This window comes from Cervus elaphus, chromosome 17, assembly GCF_910594005.1.
Source record: "Cervus elaphus chromosome 17, mCerEla1.1, whole genome shotgun sequence".
In the NCBI taxonomy this organism is placed as follows: Eukaryota; Metazoa; Chordata; class Mammalia; order Artiodactyla; family Cervidae; genus Cervus; species Cervus elaphus.
Genome location: NC_057831.1, coordinates 4930876 through 4947905, shown reverse-complemented (window position 1 = coordinate 4947905; position 17030 = coordinate 4930876). Strand labels below are relative to the sequence as shown.

General features: G+C 42.9%; 1 protein-coding gene across 4 annotated transcripts in view; it reads right to left on the bottom strand.

Annotated features, from left to right (window-relative positions):
* PRDM5 (PR/SET domain 5) overlaps positions 1-15214 on the bottom strand; it is a 249711-nt gene extending 234497 nt beyond the window's left edge. For all 4 annotated transcript variants that reach the window (XM_043870964.1, XM_043870965.1, XM_043870966.1 and 1 more), the window contains exon 1: positions 15084-15214. In XM_043870964.1, coding sequence (XP_043726899.1) covers positions 15084-15176 — 93 coding nt within the window. In that variant the 5' untranslated portion in view covers positions 15177-15214. The remainder of the gene's footprint in view (positions 1-15083) is intronic.
* Between the last annotated feature and the right edge of the window lie 1816 nt (positions 15215-17030).

The window sequence follows — 17030 nt, the reverse complement described above, 5'->3', positions numbered from 1 at the left end:
CTGGCGAGGATGTGGAGAAAAGGGAACCCTCTTGCACTGTTGGTGGGAATGCAAACTGATACAGCCACTATGGAGAACAGTATGGAGATCCCTTAAAAAACTAGGAACAGAACTACCCTACGACCCAACAATGCCACTGCTGGGCATACACGCTGAGAAACAGAGTAACAGAAAGAGACACATGTAGCCCAATGTTCACTGCAGTTCTTTTTACAATGCCTAGGACATAGGAAGTGCTCTTGAGAGTCTCTTGGACTACAAGGAGATCAAACCAGTCAATCTTAGAGGAAATCAGTCCTGAATGTTCACTGGAAGGACTGATGCTGAAGCTGAAGCTCCAATACTCTGGCCACCTGATGCAAAGAACTGACTCATTGGAAAGGACCCTTGTGCTGGGAAAGATTGAGGGCAGGAGGAGAAGGGGATGACAGAGGATGAGATGGTTGGATGGCATCACCGACTCGATGGACATGAGTCTGAGTAAGCTCTGGGAGTTGGTGATGGACAGGGAGGCCTGGCGTGCTGCAGTCCACGGGGTCACAAAGGGTCAGACATGACCGAGCGACTGGACTGAACTGAGGACACAGATGCAACCTCGATGTCCACCAACAGATGAATGGATACAGAATTTGTGGTACATATATACAATGGAATATCACTCAGCTACAAAAAATGAATGCATCAGAGTCAGTTCTAGTGAGGTGGATGAACCTAAAGTCTATCATACAAAATGAAGTAAATCAGAAAGAGGAAGCCCAATATCGTATATTAAAGCACATATATGGAATCTAGAAAGATGGTACTGATGAGCCTATTTGCAGGGCAGCAATGGAGACGCAGACTTAGAGAACAGGCTTGGGGACACATGAGGGGGAAGGAGAGGGTGGGATGATTTGAGAGAACAGCATTGAAACATACACATTACCATACGTAAAACAGATGACCAGTGAGAGTCCAATGCATGAAGCCAGTTCTCTGGGACAACCTAGAGGGACAGGGTAGGGAGGGAAGTGGTGGCAGGAGGGGGCGGTTCAGGATGGGGAAGGGAACACATGTATATCTATGTATATATATATGTATATCTGTGTATATGTATACACATATGTATACATGTATACACATGTATACACATGTATGTCTATGGCTGATTCATGCTGATGTATGGCCAAAAATATCACAATGCTGTAAAATAATTATCCTCCAATTAAAATAATTTTAAAAAACAAGGAATGTCATGGAAACATACATTACCATATGTAAAACAGATAGCCAGTGGGACTTTGCTGTGTGACACAGGAGCTCAGACCAGGGCTCTGTGACCACCAAGAGGGGTGGAATAAGGTGGCAGGCGGGAGGGAGGTTCAAGAAGGAGGGGACGTGTGTACCTGTGCATGACTCATGCTGCGGCTAGCAGAGGCTGACACAATCCTGTAAAGCAGTTGTCCTTCAATTTAAAAAAAAAAAAAACATACAAGGAAGCAAGGAGAAAAAATACAGCCCATAGTGAAGAAACAGAGCCAGCAGCAGAATCAGATGCAAAAATGACACAGATATTAGAACTATCAGACAAGCACTTTAACAGTGATTATGATTAATTTGTTAAATAATCTACTAGAAAAGGCAGATAACATGCAAGAATATAGTAGATTTCAACTAAGACATGGAAGCTACAAAAGGGAATCCAGTGGAAATGCTAGAAATAAAAACCATGGTGCAAATATGAATGCCTTTGACAGAATCACCAGGTAACTTGACACACTGAGAAAAGCAGCGATTCACTTGAAGGCAACAGAAATTACCTATTAAATCGAAACACAGAGTGGGGAAAAGGAAAATAAAGCAGAACAAAGCATGTAAGAGCTGTGAGACAATACCATCAACTGGTCTGACATGCACGGAATTGGAGTCCCAGAAGAAGAAAGGAAGTTTGGGCCAGAAGTAATATTTGAAGAGAAAATGGCTAAGAATCTTCCAAAAATGATAAAAGATATCAAACGACACATAAAAGAAGCAATTTTTTTAAATTTTAAACACATCATATTCAAACTGCTAAAAGTCAAAGAAAACTAGAAAAATCTTAAAAGCAGAGGGGGGAAAAGAGAATGTGTGAAGAACATAACACTTATATGTTATAACCTCTGGAAAGCAAATTTTTCAGAAATGTTTTAAGTCAAAAAAAGAACAAGTAATATCTTTAATATAATGAAAAAGAAAAAAACCTATCAATCTGGAGAGGGTATCTTTCAAACACAAATGCAATACTTTTTTCAGAAAACAGAAACTGAGAAAACTCATTGCCATCAGACTTGTGATACAAAAAAATGTTGAAAGGATATGGTTCTCACATAAGGAATATGATACCACACAAAAACGTAATTAACAACAAAGAAATGATGAGCTCCAGAAACCAAAATAAAGGTAAATAACACAATCTTATTTTTTAATGGCTCTAAAAGATAATTGATGGTATAAAGGGAAAAGAGTAAAAGTGTACTGTAAGGTTTATGACACATAAAACAGACAAAAATGATGTCATAAAGGATGGGAAGGAGGAACCACTGGTACAACAGCAGTTATCTCACTGCCTTTTTGATATCTGTTATCTAATAAACTTATCAAAATCAACATGTCTTAAACCAAATTCCAGATCTCCCCCCTTCAAATCTGCTGCACCAAAATCTTCCCCATCTCAGGTGCTGGCCAACAATCCAATCCTCCCAATTTCTCAGGCTAAAATCCTTGGAATCATCTTTGATCCTTACCTTTCTTTCACTTATGTCATCAGCACATTCTATCTCCAAACTACACTTCCAACATTGCCAGCATCTTGGTCTAAACCACCGTCACCTCTCACATGGATTACTGCAGAAGAATCCTAACAAGTCTCCCAGTTTACTCTGAGGTCAACTATTCTCAACACAGCAGTCAAAGCGATCCTTGATAAACTCAAGTCAGATCACGTCCCTCCTTGGCCTAAACCCTGCCGTGGCTTCCTATTCCACTCAAAGTAGAGCCAACGGCTTCACAATAGCCCAAAAGGCCCTTCACGGTCTCTCTCGCCTCCTCTCCTAATACCCAGCCCCCGACAAGACCTTCCAGCCTCACTGCTCTCCTTATCCCCTGAACACAGCAAGCCAAGTCTCATCTCAGGGCCTTCGCTCTGACTGCTGCCTTTCTTCCCGTCCTTTAAGTCACTGCCCATATTTCCCCTGCTCAGGACGGATTACCTGGACCAATCACCTATTTAGAATAACATCCATCCACACACCCACACACACTGCCAAGTCAACAATACCCAGCTCTACTTTTTCTTTTTTTCTGAAGGACTTTCAACATTTTAGCACAGTATAAAATGTTTGTAATTTTTCATTGTCAATTTCCTGTCCTAGCTCCCCTCACTAAAACACAAGCTAAGCAAGAGCCAGAATTTCTATTTTGTTCACTAATGCATTCCAAATAGATCTTGGCAATAAACATTTAGTGAATAATTGTGTAAAACAAGCCCCAAACAAATGAAAATTACGTCACATCCCCCTTATAGACTATGTTATTAAAAATATTAGAGCCAAAGCAGATTACTTAAAGGGATCTCTATAAGCAACTGCTGAAATGGTAGATGATGAAATGAGTTTACTCTTTTCTCATTTTTGTAAAATAACTTTATGAAAGAGTGTGTATAGATATGTGCCTATGCTAATGGAAACGAGCATGGATACAGCATTTTATCAGTATGCAGAAAAATAATTTTTAGTCTTTTTCCATGAAAAAGGTATTTGGAAAGATCTGAGTTCAGATTCTGATTAATTCCCTTCTTGGGATATAACCTTTCTCACAATCAGTTTCCTAGTCTGTAAAACAAGGACAATAACAGCCACCGTGCAGACTTACTGCAGGGTTAAATACAAGCCATGGAACACATCGAGTGCTTCTGGCACTCACCCTTTTGTCTCTAGCGACTAGCCCAGAGCCTAACAACTGCAGTTGCTCAATAAATATTTGCTAAAAGAATTAACTGAAGCTGTTACAATCACAAAAACCAACCAATATCTGAATCTGTAATAACACCAAGAAATACAAAACTTCACTGAGTCACTTGTAGAGGGTGAATGTGTGAACACAGAAAAGAGATAGCACATATGGCAGGCATCAATGGTGACTATCTTCCCTCTGATTATGTTTCCAGGTTAGCTTTCACCAGCCACCAGGAACCATAAACAAACGTCTACCGGCAGAATTTTAGCTGGGGCACAAAGACCCCTTATGACTTCCTCAGGAGAGTCACCTTCTAAGCTGATCAACGGAACACAAAACCTACTCGTTTATTAACATTTATGCAAAGTGAGTTTTCCTCTGTGCTTTCACTACTTTACTTTTGGGGACCACCGAGATAATGGGTGTTTTTCCCTTTCCCATGTTTTTCTAACCCTACACAACTTGCCTGTTTTTATTTTTAGCGTCCTGTATTTTCACAAATTCAAGATTTAAATATCAGAGATTTTTCTCTGGATTTTACCTTACCAAAAGTCTCCACTACAAAGCCCTCAAAGAGAACCACAGTGCCCCTGCGGAGGAGTAGGAGTCTGTGAGGCCGCTGTAGGCAGCAGGGCTCCAGGCAAAGCTCACCCCAGCTTCCACGTCCTCATCTGTCAGATAAGCATGTGCAAGCTGGGTTCCCTCTGACATCCTTCTCAACACCATCACTTAGAGCGTGGTCAGAATCTATTCTTTCTCCTCCTTCTAATGTGCATATGCTCTCTTCCTCTATATAAGAGAACCACTCACTCGGGTTTCACTGCATGAATGCCAACCTTGTTGACCTCTGCCAGAATCAACACTGAACACAAGGCAGAACAGTCATTAATATGGTAGATGTGCAATGTGGACATTTCATTGGGATCAGTAGTTGAGGGATAATTCACTGCAAAACGTTCCATATAACAGACAAGAACTACACTTTGGAGCTATGGCAGAGTGTATAATGTGTGTGTGCGCTAAGCCACTTCAGGCATACCTGACTTTTTGAAACTGTAGCCCGCGAGACTCCTCTGTCCATGGAATTCCCCAGGCAAGAATACTGGAGTGGGTTGCCATTTCCTTCTCCAGGGGATCTTCCCGACCCAGGGATCGAACCCATGTCTCCTGCACTGGCAGGTGGGATTCTCTACCACTGAGCCATCTAGGAAGCCCGTGTAGCCTTAAGAAAACTGCAAAATTCAAGGAAGTAAACTCTCTTTGGAGCCTCCAGAAGGAACCAGGCCTGACCGCCCATTTTAGATTTATACTCTCCAGAATAGAAAAGAATAAATTTCTCTTGTTTTAAGCCAGATAATCTGCCACAGTAGCAGAAGGAAACTAACACTGTACCTCAGTGCTACCAAAACGGATGCAGGTCCACCTGTGGAAGAGCGAAGTTTACCTGTGTTAGTACGCTTCACTCTTCTCTCAACTCCATGAAGTAGATTTTGTTACTGTACCCATTCTCAGATGAAGAAATTGAGGCAAAAAGCAGCTGGCCAGTGTGACTCGTTAAGTATTGCCTGGGTGACAGAGTAAATGGTGGACCCATGATACTAATGTCAGTGAGTCTGACCCGATTTGGTGCTCTTAATCAGTTTGGAGTTGAATGATTTGTAGGTAGAATTATTGACAGTCCTTTAAAGATCAGACCTCGGGACATACCTTATTTCAGGAGGAAGTTGGGGGACTGCCCCGGGGTTCACGGGCACGGGATGCCACTCAGGAACCCCTCAGGCAAAAGAGCAGTGACGAGAGGGACGGAAGCCAGGAACTGAGCTATTCCAGGGGGGCAACTCGCTGCAGCTAATGTGTACCAAGTTAAGGAGACCTCAGCCTCATCAGTGCTCTTAACTGCTTCTACCAGAATTAGGGGCCCAAAATATGAGAAAGATACTATACTCACTTCATTTATATCTGGTTATTTTCTTTTTCTGCTTGTCTTCAGCTTTCCTTTCAGTCTTTAGTTCTTTTTAGAAATACAAATCCCGCTCAGCTATGCTAAGGGCATGCAAGTTAATGGGCTTCTACATATAAAGGAAGACAACTACACGTCAGAAGATAAGGCCAGGCAGGCTTTAGCCTGCTAATGAAGAAGGAATCGGACAGGAGAAAAAAAATGTTAAGTCTACATTAGGACAACTGAAAATTTTGACAAGAAATGATCATTGAGGATATACGTAATCTATACACTGGGGATAATAGTAAACCCTTGAAGACTGTTACACAATAAAATAACAACGCAAGTGCATAGTAAACAAAAAAACAAGCAGAATTCAAAATGTGTGATTGTGTGTGACAGTCCCAGGCGGGCCCACGGGCTCCAAGGTACAAGGTAACGCTTCAGTGGAGATGTTTAACAACTTCCTCAGTCTGAAATAAGGTATGTCACGAGGTCTAACCTTTAAAGAACTGTTTCAGTTTTATTTTCAGTAATTCTACCTACAAATCATTCAACTCCAAACTGATTAAGAGCACCAAATCGGGTCAGACTCACTGAAATTACTATCATGGATCCACCATTTACTCTGTCTCCCAGGCAATACTTAACAAGTCACACTGGCCAACCACTTTTTGCCTTAGTTTCTTTATCTGAGAAGGGGTACAGTAACAATATATACTTCATAGGGTTGAGAGAAGAGCAAAACGTACTAACACAGCCAACCTTAAAGTGCTTAATAAAAATACAATAATAATGTGACCTCATTAATTCAACTCCATAAGGCCTTCTTTGATTCCCCCAGCACTTTCTGATGACTTACTATAACGACCACTGGGGTTTCTCCCTCTTAACTACTTTTCAATTAATTTATTTTTTATTAAAGGATAACTGCTTTACAGAATGTTGTTATTTGCTGTCAAACCTCAACATGAATCAGCCATAGGTATACACATGTCCCCTCCCTTTTGAAACTCCCTCCCATCTCCCTCCCCATCTCACCCCTCTAGGTTGATACAGAGACCCTGTTTGTTTCCTGAGCCACACAGCAAATTCCCGTTGGCTACCTATTTTACATACGGTAGTGGAAGTTTCCGTGTTACTCTTTCCATACATCTCACCCTCTCCTCCCCTCTACCATGTCCATAAGTCTATTCCCTATGTATGTTTCTCTACTATTGCCCTGTAAATTCTCAGTACCATTTTTTCTAGATTCTGCATGTATGTGCTAGAATATGGTATTTATCTTTCTTTCTGACACACTTCACTCTGTATAATAGGCTCTATGTTCATCCACCTCATTAGAACTGACTCAAATGAGTTTCCTTTCATGGCTGAGTAATATTCCATTGTGTATATGTACCACAACCTCTTTATCCAGTCATCTGCTGATGAACATCTAGGTTGCTTCCCTGTTCTAGCTATTGTAAACAGTGCTGCAATGAACAATGGGATACATGTGTCTCTTCCAATTTTGGTTTCCTCAGGGTATATGCCTAGGAGAGGGATTGCTGGGTCATATGGTGGTTTTATTCTTAGTTTTTAAGGAATCTCCATACCATCTTCCATAGTGGCTGTTATCAATTTACATTCCCACCAATAGTGCAAGAGTGTTCCCTTTTCCCCACACCCTTTCCAGCATTTATTGTTTGCAGACTTTTTGATGAGGGCCATTCTGACCAGTGTGAGGTGATATCTCATTGTAGTTTTGATTTGCATTTCTCTAATAATGCATGATGTTGAGCTTCTTTCCAAGTGTTTTTAGCCATCTGTATGTCTTCTTTGCAGAAATGTCTGTTTAGCTCTTTCTCCCACTTTTTGATTGGGTTGTTTGTTTTTCTGGTATTGAGTTGTATGAGTTGCTTGTATATTTTGGAAATTAAACCTTTGTCAGTTGTTTCATTTGCTATTATTTTTCTCCCATTCTGAGGGTTGTCTTTTCACCTTGCTTATAGTTTCATTTGCTGTGCAAAAGCTTTTAATCAGGTCCCACTTGTTTACTTTTTTTTTTTTATTTCCATTACTCTCGGAAGTGGGTCATAGAGGATCTTGCTTTATGTCATTGAGTGCTCTGCCTGTGTCTTCCTCTAAGAATTTTATAGTTTCTGGTCATACATTTAGGTCCTTAATCCTTTTTATCTTTGTGTATGGTGTTAGAAGGAGAAGGAAATGGCACCCCACTCCAGTACTCTTGCCTGGAAAATCCCAGGGATGGAGGAGCCTGGCAGGCTGCCATCTATGGGGTCACACAGAGTCGGACATGACTGAAGCAACTTAGCAGCAGCAAAAGCATGGTGTTAGAAAGCGTTCCGATTTCATTCTTTTACATGTAGCTGTCCAGTTTTCCCAGTACCATTTATTGAAGAGGCTGTCTTTGCCCCATTGTATATTCTTGTCTCTTTTGTCAAAAATAAGGTACCCACAGGTGCATGGGTTTATTCCTGGGCTTTCTACCTTATTCGATTGGTCTGTTTTTGTACCAGTACCACACTGTCTTGATGACTGTCGTTTTGTAGTATAACCTGAAGTCGGGAAGCATGATTCCTCCAGCTCCATTCTCCTTGCCCAGACTAAAAATTACTGTAATTCTGTTCCCTAAAGCAGTGCCGAGCAAAATCAATCCATACACACCATGTAAATTTGGACATTTGATACACAAAAAATGTATTTTTTAGAATTCTGTATTTCCATTTTCCCAACAAGGCTGTAAGTCCCAGAGTATGGAAAAAGAAACTCTTTTTATCAACAGTGTTTAGTGCACTGTCCTATTTCTATTTGATGCTTAGCCAGGGTTGCTTGCTTTTGATGTACTTTTACCAACATATTCTACAACTGGAAGTGCCATTTCCAACATAGTAGACTTCACATGAGAGCAAACGGCACCAAGGCAAGTTGGCACCAACTGGTCAGGCCAAAAACTGAGTCATCCTAGATTCTCCTTCAATGACGGGCCTCATTCAACCCATTGGAAGATTCTAGTTGGTTTTGTTTTATTTTAACCTCTAAACTATACCACGAAGCCAAACAATTTCCTCTATCCTCAGTTCGACCCTAGTTCAGACTCACTGGCATATTTCCCTGCACATTCTTCTAGCTAGCTCAGCTCCTTCATGTTTCATGCAGATGTCACCTCCTCTGAGAGGTGTTCCCTGCCAGCATGCCTAAAGTACAGGGCTCCACCTCTATTCACTCCCTAATGCGTCATCCTGTTTTTGGCTTTCATTTAACACATGCTGTAATTATTTTGGAAACGTCCCCTTCTGTACCTGCTTACTGCCTCTCTTCCCACACAAGAAAACAAGCTCCATGTGAACAAAGACCTTGCCTTTTTTGCCAACCTATATATCCCCAAGACCTAGGACAGTGCCTGCCACAACTGAAAGATTCAATGACTAAGAATCAGAAGGGAAGACAGGAAAACCAACAGCCTGCAGCAAACTCCGAGGAAGCAAAGACTGGCAGTGGCATATCTGCCACCCTAACCCTCTGATAAAGTCACAGAACCTGAAAGCGCAGAGGAATCTTATTACTCACCTTTCCACTTTCTGAGTTCAAACACAAAATCAAACACACCACTCTTTGGTTAATCACATAATCTGGCAATGGAAAATATAGTCATGATACAAAAAATGCATTACAGTGAGCTGTTTACATAACTTTTTATCATATGTTTACTGTATTAGCTTGGAATACCTAACATTAACTTTAATCTGCATAGTAACTTAGAATTTTACATCTTTTTGCAACATCAAACTGTTCATGAGATTAACACTAAACAAGCACTTAGAACAGGGTCTGGCAAGCTAAAGTGTTAAATTTACTTTTTCTTATTATACTTTTCATTAGCAAACTGCAATGAGTACAAGTGTGAATGAACTCAGTCCGCTTTTTTCTACTCTAGGACTTTCCAACAGACTCAAATCCATTCTTTCTCTCAAAAGCAATAATGGCTCACATAGAAATATCTAACAAATGACCCTCTCTTCATTCAATCTCTAATTTCCATGATGGTAAGAAAAGGGGCTTTCCAGGTGGCTCAGTAGTAAAGAATATGTTTGCCAAGCAAGAGACACAGGTTCAATCCCCAGGTCTGGAAGATCTTCTGGAGAAGGAAATGGCAGTATTCTTGCCTGGGATATCCGATAGACAGAGGAGCCTGGTAGGCTACTCTCCATGGGGTGGCAAAACAAGGGGACACGACCTAGCGAATAAACAACAAGAAAAGAAAAGGGCATTCCATAATGGCCAAAAAAGAAAAAGAAGTTCCTTCCATTTCTTCTTCTTCTTGTCATTTTATAGACTTTATAGCAAAAAAAAAAAAAAAGTGGGGGGGGGGGGGGCTGCAGACAGCAACAGCAGCAGTACCAAGCCTACAAAAACAAGACAACTGCCAAGGAAAAACCCAGTAGAACAAAGGTGGAACCAGGGTATTAGGTGACTTGGCTGCAGAGACCCCCCCACTCTAGGAAACACCACACAAAAAGGGATGGGTCTAGAAAAGGATCAAAGGATCCAATTGGTAAGGGAATTCCAGATCAGTATGATGGATGCACTGCGAATAGAAAGTCTAGCAAAATCCCCCAAGATCAGTACAGGTCTACAATAAGATTCTCTGAAGTCAACATATGACTTAAACTGCAAATTTTTAAAAAATAATAATTATCATGCAAGAATTAGTTCAGTTCAGTCGCTCAGTCATGTCTGACTCTTTGTGACGCCATGGACTGCAGCACACCAGGCCTCCCTGTCCATCACCAACTCCTGGAGTTTACTCAAACTCACATCCAATGAGTTGGTGATGCCATCAAACCATCTCGTCCTCTGGAATCCCCTTCTCCTCCGGCCTTCAAACTTCCCCAGCATTAGGGTCTTTTCAAATGAGTCAGTTCTCGTATCAGGTGGCCAAAGTATTGGAGTTTCAGCTTCAACATTAGTCCTTCCAATGAATATTCAGGACTGACTTCCTTTAGGATGGACTGGTTGGATCTCCTTGCAGTTCAAGGGACTCTCAAGAGCCTTCTCCAATACAACAGTTCAAAAGCATCAATTCTTCAGCACTCAGCTTTCTTTAGAGTCCAAGTCTCACATCCATACATGACTGCTGGAAAAACCATAGCCTTGACTAGATGGACCTTTGTTGGCAAAGGAATGTCTCTGCTTTTGAATATGCTGTCTCGGTTGGTTACAGCTTTTGATCCAAGGAGAAAGCGTCTTTTAATTTCATGGCTGCAGTCACCATCTGCAGTGATTTTGGAGCCCAAGAAAATAAGCGCCTGTTACTGTTTCCACTGTTTCCCCATCTATTTGCCATGAAGTGATGGGACCAGATGCCATGATCTTAGTTTTCTGAATGTTGAGCTTTAAGCCAACTTTTTCACTCTCCTCTTTCACTTTCATCAAGAGGCTCTTTAAGTCTTCTTCGCTTTCTCCCATAAGGGTGGTGTCATCTGCATATGTGAGGTTATTGATATTTCTCCTGGCAATATATCTCATGATTCCAGCTTGTGCTTCCTCAAGCCCAGTGTTTCTTATGATGTATTCTGAATATTAGTTAAATAATCAGGGTGACAATATACAGCCTTGACATACTCCTTTCCCTATTTGGTACCAGTCTGTTGCTCCATGTCCAGTTCTAACTGTTGTTTCCTGGCCTGCATACAGATTTCTCAAGAGCCAGGTCAAGTAGTCTGGTATTTCAATTGCTTGAAGAATGTTCCACAGTTTGTGGTGATCCACACAGTCAAAGGCTTTGGCATAGTCAATAAAGCAGAAATAGATGTTTTTCTGGAACTCTCTTGCTTTTTCAATGATCCAATGGATGTTGGCAATTTGACCTCTGGTTCCCCTGCCTTTTCTAAAACCAGTTTGAACATCTGGAAGTTCACAGTTCACGTATTGCTGAAGCCTGGCTTGGAGAATGTTGAGCATTACTTTACTAGCATGTGAGATGAGTGCAACTGTGTGGTAGTTTGAGCATTCTTTGGCATTGGAACAAAAACTGACCTTTTCCAGTCCTGAGGCCACTACTGCATTTTCCAAATTTGCTGGCACACTGAGTGCAGTACTTTCATGGCATCAACTTTTAGGATTTCAAATAGCGCAACTGGAATTCCATCACCTCCACTAGCTTTGTTCATAGTGATGCTTCCTAAGGCCCGCTTGACTTCACATTCCAGGATGTCTGGCTCTAGGTGAGTGATCACACCATCGTCATTATCTCGGGCAAGAAGATCTTTTTTGTACAGTTCTTCTGTGTATTCTTGCCACCTCTTCTTGATATCTTCTGCTTCTGTTAGGTCCCTACCATTTCTGTCCTTTATTGAGCCCATCTTTGCATGAAATGTTCCCTTGGTATCTCAAATTTTCCTGAAGAGATCTCTTGTCTTTCCCATTCTATTATTTTCCTCTATTTCTTTGCACTGATCACTGAGGAAGGCTTTCTCATCTCGCCTTGCTATTCTTTGGAACTCTGCATCCAAATGGGTATATCTTTCCTTTTCTCCTTTGCTTTTGGCTTCTCTTGTTTTCAAAGCTATTTGTAAGGTCTCCGCAGACAGCCATTTTGGTTTTTTGCATTTCTTTTTCTTGGGGATAGTCTATGATCCCTGTCTCCTGTACAATGTCATGTACCTCTATCCATAGTTCTTCAGGCACTCTATCAGATCTAATCCCTTGAATCTATTTCTCACTTCCACTGTATAATCATATGAGGCCTGATTTAGGTCATACCTGAATGGTCTAGTGGTTTTCCATACTTTCTTCAATTTAAGTCTGAATTTGGCAATAATAACATGCAAGCATACATGTTATAAAAGTGTACTAAAACATCTGTAACTTCCCAATTAAAAACCTAAAATGAGATTCCAAAATTTGTTCAGAAAGAACTAAAGACTTCTAAGTAAGATCCTTAATACAGCTGCTAAAATATTTTTTCCTCAGATCCTTTTATTAAAGACCAGAGTTGAACCTAGTACAAGGTTACCTGAAAAGTACTTAAGCATCAGGAAACTATATGCAAACAGGTAAGGGATGCACCGATATTCAGCTTTAGCTTCATAGCACAGCTAAAATCTGCCATTCAGCTTCAGCTTTAGACCAGTTTTTGCAAGGCAAAGGAGCTGAAACCTAAAAGGTCATTTCTGGCATCAATGAACGTGCCCAGGATCAATTACCTTATGACTGAGTATCTTGTGATCACAACTAAACTTTGTCACTAACAGTATATGATTTGAACTTATTGCAAATATCTGCAGATTCACTTGAAATACAGGTTAAGAATTCTAGTTATGACCTAGATGAAACCATGTGTTTTACATGTTGAACTTACATAAACCAAGAAAACATAGTATCTGTAAGTACTGCGGTAATAAAATGCAGAAATATATAATTTTGGAAGCTGTTCACACTACACCACAAAATAATTTAAAACTTCCAAATAATTCTTGGAAAAATAATTTGGAATAAAAATATCAAAAGAACATGTATCAGCCAGCTCTTTCTAGAAATCTTAGTAAGGCAAAATAAGGATAATTTAGTAAGTGTAATATTTCCACAATTTTAGTATATTACTAGATCCCTGGGGTCCCAAGAGTCGGACACGACTTAGCAACTAAACCACCACCATTAAACTAATGTTTAAGAACTGTGCTTTTTAAGTATTTACATTCAGTCCTGAGACCTTCAAGAAAAAGCCACTTGGGAATTTTCATGTCTTGTGAGAAAATTAAAAGCAGAATCTCAACTTCTGCCGTGAAAGAGCGGAAGTTTACTGTTTGGGCAAAAACACCCAGATAAGTGTTGATACCTGCTTTTCACCTTGGAGCATTCTCCCCAGTCTCCTATTTAAAAGAGTAAATAGGGGGTCTATCACTCCCAACTTTACCCTAGGTGTTGCTCATTCGCCCTGCTGTCAGTGAAGGCCTTCTGAAGCAGCTGTGCGCCTCCCTTCTCCCGCTCCTTAGGTGAGGGGGTGAGAAAAACTCATACTCAAATGAAAGGCATCCCTGTCTCTCATGTGCATCTTGAGAAGCTCCTGTTAGCCCACCTTCACGGAACAAACCTGCTCTCCCCCAAACCTCACCCCTAACAGAGTTGGGGTGACGGGTGCTGGGAAGATGGCGGAAAAAGACCTGAAAACAACTTGGGCTTTGGATCAAGAAGCAAGGGGTTTGCAGCCTAACTCACTAACTCAGCAGGAAATTTAACCTCCAAGTCCTTCTGTTTTCTTCCCTCCTGCACGCAGATTAAGACTGTTCTCGCAGGAGTTTTACTCCAGCGAAGCTACCCACAGAGATAAAACAGCACGTATGGGCCCCAGCACCAAGTAGCTGCTCAGTAAACGCTGGCTCTCACTGTCCTGCACACTTGAGCGCCGCCTCCACGGTTTGTGATATCATCTATCCTCCGGAATGGCGGCTGGAACACACTCTCACCAGATACAAAGGCTTGGCATTTTCCCCTAATCTCTCCTAAGCGTTTGCTTTCATCCTCCAGCACTTCCAGGCCATTCCCTGACAGCCACCGGCTTGTGCCGGTCCTACTCACGTGTCTCTAAACTTCTGGATGGAGACAGGGAGGAAAAATCCAGAAAAACTGAGAGAAAAGGGCCGAGAGTCAAACCTTATCTAGACGGCCCCTCCCAGAACTCACACTGCACATTCTGAAAAGAGGGGAAGAACTGCTGGATGCCAGAAGGAGATGCTGAGGCCTGCGGGAACGCGGCGCTGTGGGCGGCGCCCCCACCCCCATCCATGCCCACCGGGAAAGCGGGGCGCTTCTGGTCACATTTCCACATCCTGAAGCAAGAAAGCGGCGGCGGGGCTGCGTGCGCGCCCGGACGACAGCCGCCCGCGCGCGCCTCTGCCAGCGCCAGGACACAGCCCCCGCCGGGCCGCGGCGGTGGGAGGCAGCATCCCGCCTCACTTCCTGCGGCGGAGGAAAGACATCTTGCCGCAGGGCGGCCGGCGGCGCCGCACCTACGTGGCGGCGCCGGCTCGGGAGTAGCGGGACTCGGAAGCCGCCCTGGCTCCCCGCGGGGCTCCCGAAGAGAGGCGGCGCGCGCGGAGCCCGCGGCTGAGGGGCGCGCGGGGCGGCGGGAGCGGGGGCGCGCAGGCCGCCGCGGGTCACCCACCTTCCTCACGCGGCGGGCCGTGTAGAGCCCCATGCCGTCCTGAACGCGGGAGGACTTCAGGGAGAACCTGTCCGGCACGTACATGCCCAGCATGTTCCCGCCGCGCCGGCGCCGCCCTCAGCGCCGGCCCCGGGGACTTGGGGTGCCGGGGCGGCGGGGAGAGGCCGGCGGGCGAGGAGGAAATGGAGCCTCCCTCGCAGAATCCCCACCTCCCTCCGACTCCAGGATCCCCCGCGGCGCGGCCCCTCCTCGTCCCGGGTCCGGCTCGGCCGCGAGCGGCGGAGGCCACGGCGGGCGCGGGGGCGCGGGGACGCCGCGCGCTGATTGGCCCGAAGTTAGCGGCCCGCACCCGCGCCCGGCGCGGAGCCTCGAACCCGGAGGCCGGGGAGCCGACCCGCCCGCCCGCGCGCTGCGCCCGGCGGCGCGACGTGCCCGCCCTTCTCCGCCTCTGGGGTTTGACTGTGAACTAGGGCTCCCAGTCAAGGGATCTTACACTCTTCAGAGGCAAAACTGAATGGGTCTTGACAGAGCTGGGGCCATCCCCCAAAACAACTGTACAAGTTTCAGACCGAAAGCGCACTTACTGCCTGAATACTGAGAGCAGTACCTGAGGTCTAGGAAATTTCAGCCTTTTTACCTGTGAGGCCCGCATCTTTGCTTTACTTCATGCTTATTTCAGAGACTTAAACTCCTAGGGGACTAATGAATACGTTCCTTAACCTTCAGAGAAAGGAGTATACGCAAGTAATCCATTTCAAGTTAACCCGAAATTTGTTGTGAACAACTGAAGTAACATTTAAATGCAGTAGAAATTAGTTATCTTATGGTGTCCTAATCCCTGGGAATTTCTTACACTTCCAAAGGTAAACTATCCCCGCGTCTTCTCTTCCTGGAAAATCACCAGACCAATTACGGATTTTCAGTCAAAACGTGAGATGGGGAAGATTAAAAGGGAGTGACCAAACAATGGAATCTGGAATTTTGACCGTAAATTAACAAGTCTTCTTTTAGTGTTTTTAATAAAGTTAGTAGATACTGCAGTGGCATTCAGAATTTCAAAAGGATGTTTGTTTCTTTAGGAGGAACTGGACTCTCTCTACTCATTTCTCTGGATATTCTTTATCATTTTCTGCACTGGGTTCTTTTCTCGGAAAGTATTTGATGCTCTCAATAAATATTGTTTCTTATAAACCGATAAAATAATAACAATTTTGACAAAATTAAAGGCACACTGTTCAGAAAAACTCATCTGAATACATTTTAAAGATCTTACTGGCTTTATTCAACCAGTCATGATTTAGACAACATCCAATGTGACTGAAAGAAAGAAGTTCCGAGGACCTATACAAAATGAAAGGCTATTAAGAGCGCAAGGGCTTAGGAACAAGGAAGTTATACCAGGCAAAAAACGGACTGATTATTGAAAGGTATCTTTCTTTTAGGGGATGGTGGGGGCCAATGAGGCATATCACCTAATTAATGCTGATCAAGCACCTACCTATTGGCTGGCCAAAGCTCCCATTTTCTAGGAGAGCCAAAATTTGGGATTGTCTCAGTTTTAATGGAGAATTTAGCAGTTAGCATTTGGGGCTTGTTGTCATGTTTTTAGCAACACAGGTGGAAATGATTCCTGTCTTCCAGGCTAAGGAAAACTTTGGAACATAAAGAGTCCTAATTTCCTAAGTAGGAGAATTTTATTAAAGTTCAGAAAAAGGTTTTTGAAAAAGCATTATGAGTAAAATTATGTTAATAACGGTATTTGGAAATCTTAAAGAATTAAATTATTTTTTTAAAAAACTGGAGAGTAGGTGTCTAGGGATGAGAAGAACATATGCCTTAATCATTCTCTGAGTTCTGATCTCTTTGCCATTGAAGATATCTAACTTTTCATAGGGGTATGGGAATTAACTTGTGTTTCCCAGGTAGCAAAGTAGTAAAAGCACAGTG